The sequence below is a fragment of the Thunnus maccoyii genome, chromosome 15 (assembly GCF_910596095.1).
Source record: "Thunnus maccoyii chromosome 15, fThuMac1.1, whole genome shotgun sequence".
NCBI lineage: Eukaryota > Metazoa > Chordata > Actinopteri > Scombriformes > Scombridae > Thunnus > Thunnus maccoyii.
Window position 1 is genome coordinate 382,107 of NC_056547.1, and position 10,000 is coordinate 392,106.

Here is a 10,000-nt window from a genome sequence, read left to right on the forward strand (position 1 = left end):
AGTTAGCTGTAGACTACCTGCTCACAGTTAGCTGTAGACTACCTGCTCACAGTTAGCTGTAGACGACCTGCTCACAGTTAGCTATAGACGACCTGCTCACAGTTAGCTGTAGACTACCTGCTCACAGTTAGCTGTACGCTACCTGCTCACAGTTAGCTGTAGACTACCTGCTAACAGTTAGCTGTAGACTACCTGCTCACAGTTAGCTGTAGACTGCCTGCTCACAGTTAGCTGTAGACTACCTGCTCACAGTTAGCTGTAAACTAGCTGCTCACAATTAGCTGTACACTACCGGCTCACAGTTAGCTGTAGACTACCTGCTCACAGTTAGCTGTAAACTAGCTGCTCACAGTTAGCTGTACACTACCGGCTCACAGTTAGCTGTAGACTACCTGCTCACAGTTAGCTGTAAACTAGCTGCTCACAGTTAGCTGTAAACTAGCTGCTCACAGTTAGCTGTACACTACCTGCTCACAGTTAGCTGTAGACTAGCTGCTCACAGTTAGCTGTAGACTACCTGCTCACAGTTAGCTGTAAACTAGCTGCTCACAGTTAGCTGTAGACTACCTGCTCACAGTTAGCTGTAGACTACCTGCTCACAGTTAGCTGTACACTACCGGCTCACAGTTAGCTGTAGACTACCTGCTCACAGTTAGCTGTAGACAACCTGCTCACAGTTAGCTGTAGACTGCCTGCTCACAGTTAGCTGTAGACTACCTGCTCACAGTTAGCTGTAAACTAGCTGCTCACAGTTAGCTGTAGACTACCTGCTCACAGTTAGCTGTAGACTACCTGCTCACAGTTAGCTGTAGACTACCTGCTCACAGTTAGCTGTAAACTACCTGCTCACAATTAGCTGTAGACTACCTGCTCACAGTTAGCTGTAGACTACCTGCTCACAGTTAGCGGTAGACTACCTGCTCACAGTTAGCTGTAGACTACCTGCTCACAGTTAGCGGTAGACTACCTGCTCACAGTTAGCTGTAGACTACCTGCTCACAGTTAGCGGTAGACTACCTGCTCACAGTTAGCTGTAGACTACCTGCTCACAGTTAGCTGTAGACAACCTGCTCACAGTTAGCTGTACGCTACCTGCTCACAGTTAGCTGTACGCTACCTGCTAACAGTTAGCTGTAGACTACCTGCTCACAGTTAGCTGTACGCTACCTGCTCACAGTTAGCTGTACGCTACCTGCTCACAGTTAGCTGTAGACTACCTGCTCACAGTTAGCTGTACACTACCTGCTCACAGTTAGCTGTAGACTACCTGCTCACAGTTAGCTGTAGACTACCTGCTCACAGTTAGCTGTACACTACCTGCTAACAGTTAGCTGTAGACTAGCTGGTGAACATAGTGGAGCATTTAGCAGCTAAAGAGCCAGATGTCGATGGCCGAAGAACAAAACCTCCGATCTGAAAAATGCACTTTTGAGAAAACTAAAAAAAAACTTGTTTTCTTGCAGAATGCTATTTGTTAAGGACACTCAGCACATAAAACACTGTTTTTGGACTATATTATTATATTATGTGATATAGATATTAATGCCTCACAAAGTGCAGATAGGAGCTTTTGCACTTGGTGCAAGTTGGAAGAGGTTCCACAAAACGATGCTCTAAATTGAGTTAATAATTAAAATTAAATAAAAAATAAAATTAAGTTTGTTTTCAGGTGAAAAGATGTAGTAAATGTAATAGTTACTACATTGTAGTATACAAGGGTCAGAATTCCTTAAATTCAGTGTATTTGCTTCCTCGTCCTCTGGAGATGAATGTTCAGGGATTCGTGCTGTAGCCTCTCTACACATCCAGGGACTCTGCGTTGTGTTTTTGTTTTGTTGTGAGACTTTTCTGTCACGACGAAGGGCGGGATTATCTTGATTATCTTGATTATCCTGCAGACAGACTGAATATGAGCAAAACCTTCCTTGTTCTCATCATCCAAAGTGAAATCTGCCAATCAGAACATTCTGCAGATAGGAGGTTTTGCGCTTTGACCATCGATATATTTCCCTCAGGAGTTGGTAGAGAGCAAAAACAGCTAGAAGAGAGAGAATATTGGACAGAAACACGACTCCACATGAATGATAATAATGTTCACTGCTGCTTTCTGATGGAAACTAAACATCAGTTACTGACGGTTTATCTCTTAATGTCATTGTTTGGTCAGTGTTATATATTTCAGCCTGAAAGGTTTCATGTCTTTGAAGTTTAATAGATTTGAAGCTTTTACATTCTCTGTACCTGCTGGATGTGAAAGAAATGAACCATATCGAGTCTGCCGTAAACGGCTTTACGGTGTTTAACACACGTTTAAAATCTCAGCTGACATCAACACCTGCAGAGTGTTGATGTCATGAATAATCCAGATGTGTTTCAGCAGCTGTTAATCAACCTGCAGCTATTTAAAGGTTTGATGTTTCCTGCCGTCACTGACTGAACCGAACGTGTGAACAACTTCTCATCAACTTCTGTAAAATGACTTGAATGTGTTTGGGGCCCCCGAGGAGGGTTCAGGGGCCCCCGAGGAGGGTTCAGGGGCCTCTGAGGAGGGTTCAGGGGCCTCTGTAGTCTGATTCGGCCTCCGGCTGTTTCTTTTCTTTTCTTTTTTTTTTTTTGTTGCTTTCAAATTTTTTCCTTCTGTGAGTTTTTATCTTGTATTTGTGAGTAAAAACACCAAAAGGAAAATATGAATAATTTAGTCAAATATCTGTCAGGAAGAAGAAAACAAGAAAAATAAAACCTCAGAAACTTTAAACAACGAGGAACATTTAGAAACAGATTCATGAAGACGATGATTCATGTTTCTGTCTGGTCTGAACGCTCAAATTCAAACTATAACAACATTAATAATAACTGATGTTTCACATTAAAAGCCCTCAGATGCTGGAAGGCTTTTCACATTAAAAGCTCTCAGATGCTGGAAGGCTTTTCACATTAAAAGCTCTCAGATGCTGGAAGGCTTTTCATATGAAAGGCTTTTATTGTGAAACAGAAATGAAAGGAAAACGTTCCTCGTTAAACATTTAACAAACCAAAACAACATGGAAGCTTGTTTTTGTTCACTTTTCACTACAACATCCTCTTCCTCTTCCTCCTCCTCTTCCTCTCCCTCTCCTCCTCCCTCCTCTTCCTCCTGCTCTTTCTCCTCTTCCTCTATTCCTCTCCTTCTCCTCCTCCCTCCTCTTCCTCCTCCTCTTCCTCTCTCCTCCTCCTCTTCCTCCTCTTCCTCTTCCTCTCTCCTCGTCCTCTTCCTCCTCCTCCTCCTCTTCCTCCTCCTCCTCCTCCTCCTCCTCTTCCTCTCTCCTCCTCCTCTTCCTCCTCCTCCTCCTCTCCACCTCCTCTTCCTCCTCCTCCTCCTCTTCCTCCTCCTCCTCCTCCTCCTCCTCTTCCTCTCTCCTCCTCCTCTTCCTCCTCCTCCTCCTCCTCCTCTTCCTCCTCCTCCTCCTCTCCTCCTCCTCTTCCTCCTCCTCCTCCTCCTCTTCCTCCTCCTAGCTAGCGTGCTAACCTCGGGGATCAGCTGGTCCAGTTCAGGTTTGATGTGTAAATCCTTCGTTCTTCGTGTGTTGAATAATCAGACGCAGCGTTTGGAAATTTTAAAGATTAAAAACAGACACAAAGACGTAAACATGCACATAAAACAATAAAAATAGAACATACATCTGCACAAAAAACCCAAACCAAAAACCAGTAAAGTAAATCACGTCACTTCCAGTTTGGAGCCTCAATCAGCTTCAAAAACTCTCAAAAAGAAGAAAAAAGTAGCTTCCTGTTGTATTAAAACATGTTCTTAAAGGTAAAAGATGAAGTGAATGTGCTGCACATATAATTATCCTGTTTATAATTCACCATTAAAGGAAACTGACGAGCCGACGGCTGCGTAACCAGAGTAACCAGTGATGTCACTGGGACAGACCTTCAACGGGCAGTTTGAAGATGATGGTTTTAGGGTTGAGATGAAGAGTTTAGGGAGTTATGTCAGTGTGTGTGTGTGTGTGTGTGTGTGTGTGTGTGTGTGATGAGGCCCCAGTGACCACAGCGCGTGCTGCGGTTGCCATGGTTGCCAGGCTCTCACAGCCCGGACTGATTAGGCTATGGAAGTTGGCAGCCGTCACCATGGCGACACTGCACCTGATGTAATTGCACCATTTATCAACCTGGAGAGGTTTTATCACGACTGTCCAGATTAGGAAGAATAAATAAATAAAAATGCAGCCAATCAGAGTCAGCGTCGGGGGGGGGCGTTAACAAAAGAAACACAGCGTCCAAATAAACGAGGTGACAGTGAAAGTGTCAGCTGCAGTTCCTCTTAACGTCCACTAGATGCTGCTGAGATCAACTCTGGCTGTATTGAAGTGAACAGGAAAACCTTCAACTTCCTGTTGTGTTCGGGTATTTGCTGAAAGGACTCACGCTCTAAACAGTCCGCAGCTAACATGCTAGCAGCTCTGTGAGGTTGTACTTGAGCTAAATACTAACATCAGCATGCTAACATGCTCATAGCGATAATGCTAGCATGTTAAAGTTTACCATGTTTACTGTGTTGGTTTAGCATGTTAGCATGCTAAAATTTGCTAATACAGTTAAAACTCACCTTTTTAGAACTGATTCATTATTATTTTAATTATTATTTTATATTTATTTATTAAATTGTTTTTAATGATCCTTTTAACTTATGCAAAGCATCTTTGAGTAATCTCCCAGCAGTCTCAGGGGGAGATACCAGGAGAGCGGCTGTTACACGAGGAGAGCTGGACAGGGTGGTAGACCAGTATCTGCTCCTTTATGTGAGGAGGAGCAGGAGGAGCAGGAGGAGCACTCTCGAGTCCAACAAAATGACCTCCAGCAGGCTGCTGGTTTCTGGCCAAACCGTCAGAAACAGACGGCATGAGGGCCCCGATGTCCTCTAGTGGGACCTGTGCTCACAGCCCAGAACCGTGCGGCTTGATTGGCATTCACCAGAGAACACCAGAACTGGCAGGTCCACCACTGGTGCCCCGTTCTCTCAGCAGATGACAGCAGGTTCACACTGAGCACATGTGACAGGCGTGAAAGAGTCTGGAGACGGCCAGACGTTGTCGGGAGTGAATACAGGCTCTCGGGGGCCAAACACACAACTGAGTCACATCAGCTGTGCTCTCACTGGGTTGATGTTACTGGTTTCCACTGACTGTTGTTACGTCATTTAGTTCTCAACAAATTATACAATGTACATCAGTAAAGATTTTATTCAAGTTGAATAATTCGTTAATCAACATCTGATGTGTGATTCAAGTGTCCCCTTAATTATTACAGCACGTTACCTTCAGGTTATTACACATTTATTTCCTATCATGATGATTTTAAATAATAATTTTAGTCTCAGATATATATCAAAACATAAAATGTAAAAAATCTCTTTATTATTCTTTATTATTCTTGCCCATTCAATATAGTAAACACTGTGCAGAGTCAGGCTCTTAATGTGATGAACGATGAAAGTGAGATAGAGAGCAAGTCCACCAAACCTAATCCACACCCTCGGTGTCAGCTAAAGTCCCGTCTTCTTCTTCTTCTCCTTCTTCTTCTTCTTCTTCTTCTTCTTCTTCTTGCAGAGTTTGTTTTCATTCTGCTGAAGGAGGAAAGTTTCTCTGAGCTCATTAAAAATCAGATTTTTAAGGGGGCGGGGCCTTTGATTTGTGACATCACTAATAGTTTGGAGCCAATCATAGTCCAATATTCAGCTGACACAAAGTGTGAAATGTGGAAACTTGAAGCCTCCAGTGCACAATCACTGAGGACGGACTGTTAGGAGGAGACATCTGGTGTCCAGCAGGAAAACTTTGCATATTTTAATGTGGTAATTTAACTTTTTCGTGTGGAAAAAACGTACCAGACACAAATCATTAGTCAAAGTATTTTATATACATCCTAAAACATGTCTGGAAGGGATCATTAAGTCAAATATCTCAATACTTCTTCTATCGCTGCATATAAGAAAAGCAGCAAATCTTCACATTTGAGAATCTGGAACCAGCAGATTTTTGTTTTTTGTTTGAAAGATGACTAAAAGGATTAATCAGTTCTCAAAATAGTTGCAGATTAATTTCCTTTCAATCGACCTCACAGAGCTTCTCCAGAGACGTAATAAAACAGTTTCCATTATGTGTAAAATCAGTGGATTGCCCCTTTAACTTCACTGAACTGCTCTTCATTACACGGTTAAATTGCAGCAGAAACACCTTCAAGTGTTTATTTTACACTTTGAAACAGGGTGAGAAGAAGAAGAAGAAGAAGAAGAAGAAGTGAGCACAGTGACGTTCTCTGACCCCCCCCCCCCGCTGAGTTCATAACTTCTCAGAGAAACTTTTTACATTTCTTTGATTTTATGGAGATGTCTCTTCAAAGGCTTCGGTCCGGTACGCTGTGTTGACTTCTCATAGTGAGAGTGACACCTCTGAGGTCAGCCTGCTGTTTTCCATCAAATCTAATTACTTTTTTGGGTTCTCACACATTTTCAGAGGCTGCACCAGCAGCAGCCTGGAGGGACTCTGGGATTTTATTTCCTGCATTATAAAGAAGAGAGTGTGTGTGTGTTCAGGTGTGTGTGTGTGTGTGTGTTTCCTCTCTACAACGATGAATCAGCTCAAAATGGCCTCCAATTAATCTGTAAATAATAACAGCAGTTTTAAGGGATTAATTTCTCTCCAGGCCGGACACAAACGAGTGAGCTGAATGTTAAAAATCTGAAGTCTGTTTGCTGCAGAACTACAGAAAGTGAGGCTGAACTGCATAAAAAATATTTGAGCAGAGGGGCAGTGAAATATTAAACAGGGTGGGAGGAGACGGTTTAAATGTGCCGACTCAGCAAATCCTCCACAGACGTCCTGCAGTCGACTCGTTAAAAGTGATCAGCATGTAAAGAGACATAACATCAGTTCTCATATCAAACATCGAGTTCTGATCAGAAGAAGCAGCAACTAAAGGTCATTTCTGAATGATCAGATTCTGTTTTTTAGATACTGAGGTTCAAAGTTTTCATATTCTAATTAACAACACTGATGTACAGTAAAGTTCTCATTTATCTGTCAAAATAAAAGGCATCTTTAATCAAAATCCTGTCACATTTTAAATGGGGTTTTCTTGATCAGGTGGCTTTCAGATAGAACTTTGCATCCTGAGAACTGAAATCACATTTAATTATCCCATAATGTCAACATGTTTTTAAAATGTACAGTTAATAGTTTTGTATTATTATAATTAAAAACAGTCTTTGGGAAAAATATCAGAAATGCTACTTTTGTTTCGGTGTCTGTGTTTGATTGACAGCAGCTGGAAGGGCGTGTAGGTGTTTGTGTTTGATTGACAGGAGCTGGAAGGGCGTGTAGGTGTCTGTGTTTGATTGACAGCAGCTGGAAGGGTGTGTAGGTGTCTGTGTTTGATTGACAGGAGCTGGAAGGGCGTGTAGGTGTCTGTGTTTGATTGACAGGAGCTGGAAGGGCGTGTAGGTGTCTGTGTTTGATTGACAGCAGCTGGAGGGGCGTGTCGGTGTTTGATTGACAGCAGCTGGAAGGGCGTGTCGGTGTTTGATTGACAGCAGCTGGAAGGGTGTGTAGGTGTCTGTGTTTGATTGACAGCAGCTGGAGGGGCGTGTCGGTGTTTGATTGACAGCAGCTGGAAGGGCGTGTCGGTGTTTGATTGACAGCAGCTGGAAGGGTGTGTAGGTGTCTGTGTTTGATTGACAGCAGCCGGAAGGGCGTGTAGGTGTCTGTGTTTGATTGACAGCAGCTGGAAGGGCGTGTCGGTGTTTGATTGACAGCAGCTGGAGGGGCGTGTCGGTATTTGATTGACAGCAGCTGGAAGGGCGTGTCGGTGTCTGTGTTCGATTGAAAGCAGCTATTAAATGTGTTATTTCTTAAAGGAAAAGTTTGACATTTTGGGAAATATAATTGTTTGCTTTCTTTCGTCAGGTTGATATTTCTCTCTTATAAATATGAAGCTACAGCTAGCAGCTGATTAGCTTAGCTTAGCATAAAGAATGGAAACAGAGGGAAACAGCTAGCCTGGCTCTGTCCAAAGGTAACACAATCCACCTGCCAACACCTCTAAAGTTCACTGATTAACATGTTATATCTTGCTTGTTTAATCTACACACAAAATGAAACACAGGAAATCAATGTTCACAAGAGGTTATGTGGCACATAAGACCCCAAACAAATTGTCATTTTTACTGTTTAGTTTTTGATGCATGTGAAGGCTCCTTCCACCAAACTTCACCTAAATGTATTTTCAGGTTTTGGACACAGACTGAAAAATAAAAAAATAAAAAGCCAGTGAACATTTGAAGCCAGTCGAATTTGGCTTTAATCTGCATGTGGGAAGCAAATGAAGCTTCTTTCCAGAAGGATCTGTTTAAAAACAAATGACACCCACAGTCCCACCCACAGACTGCTGGCACCAGGACAACAAAGAGAAAACACTGAAGTTAGAAAGAGTTTGGAGATATTTACTTATAAAACAGCAACTGATTTATGAAGACAACACACATATCCTGAATGATATCGGGCAGGTTGCTGTGATATTTTGACTCTCGTGACAACATGAAGCCACAATTTACAAATTTTAAACAAGATGTCTCAGAATATTTGATCCTGATCCCATTCTTGCTCTCCAGAGGATGACGATTTTAGATTTTATTGACAAAATGTATATTTTTATCCCCACTATTGTTAAAACAGATAAATTATCAGGATGTTGGTGCAGCTCCTCGTCCACAGGTCGACAGTCGACGGTGTCCCTCAGGGCTCCATCTGAGGGCCAATTTATTATCTATTATTGATTATTTTTGGTACTTTTTAATGAATACGTGTCCTTAATACATGATGTTTTTCTGCTGTCTGTTTTCTTGCAGGCCTTCTCCTCTCTGACTCTCTTCTTCTACAAGGACGATGTTCACCTGCAGACTGTTTCTTATTGGACAGAAGAAGAAGAAGATCATCTGAACCAACCAATCATTCTCCATCCCAACATGACCGACGACCTCTACAGCAGCACCTTCTCCGCTTCTGAATCAGACTTGTCCTCCTCCTCGTCCTCCTCGGCGTCCGCCTCCTTCCTCACCCTCGAGCAGAGGGCGGCCTTCGTCTTCGTCCTCATCCTCTTCATCTTCCTGGGCCTGCTGATTGTCCGCTGTTTCCGGATCCTTCTGGACCCGTACCGCAGCATGCCGTCCTCCACCTGGACGGACTACATGGAGAAGGACACGTTCGACTACCGGATTTCCTGACAGGCAGCCTGAGAGGCAGCAACCCCGACAGTAAACAGTTAAACTGAGGCGACGATCACGCTGACGAACCGAAGCACAAACACAAGCGCACATTTCCCCGCAGAGAGAAACCAGACTAGTAAACGCTACGACGGGAAATTAGTCCGAAACAAAATCCAAAATGACAGATTGAGAGTTTGTTTACTGTGTGTCAGACGTGTGTCTACCTGAGCTCTAAGAATATCGTTTTTAAGGTTTTAGCATCCAAATAAAACTCTAATATTTCAGCTCTACCTGTAACCAGAAGACCCGAATCATTCATTTGACAACTTAAGACTTGACTCAGGGCTGCAACTAACCATTATTTTCTCTAACAATGGATTGTTTGTTCTATTAAATGTCAGAAAACTGTGACGTCCAACACAGTGAAGACCAAGCTGACGTCTTCAAATATCTTATTAACATTATTCCAGAAAAAGATTAACTTTCTGACGACTTACTAAATGATGAATCGATTAGTTCTTTCAGCTCCACCGGTGACATAATGTGGATTTTAACCCAACGATTTGCAGTGAATCAACTTAATACTGTGAAGCAGCCAATCACGTCGCTCTGGTTGGAATAGCAACTTTAAAATGCGTCATCGGTTTCCAACTTCGTTCAACATTCGGAGAAACACAAAGAGCTCATTAGAGTCGACGTCGGCCTGTAAAACGGTGAAAGTAGCTGCTGCGTTTGTCTTGCTGAATGCAAAATACA

General features: G+C 42.8%; 1 protein-coding gene across 1 annotated transcript in view; it reads left to right on the plus strand.

The window, feature by feature from the left end:
* The window catches only part of LOC121912586 (cortexin-2-like), a 17,532-nt gene extending 7,845 nt beyond the window's left edge, over window positions 1-9,687 (plus strand). The window contains exon 2 of the mRNA XM_042434810.1: window positions 8,888-9,687. Within this exon, the coding sequence (XP_042290744.1) occupies window positions 9,005-9,262 (258 nt within the window). The 5' untranslated portion in view covers window positions 8,888-9,004 and the 3' untranslated portion in view covers window positions 9,263-9,687. The remainder of the gene's footprint in view (window positions 1-8,887) is intronic.
* The last annotated feature ends 313 nt before the right edge of the window (window positions 9,688-10,000 follow it).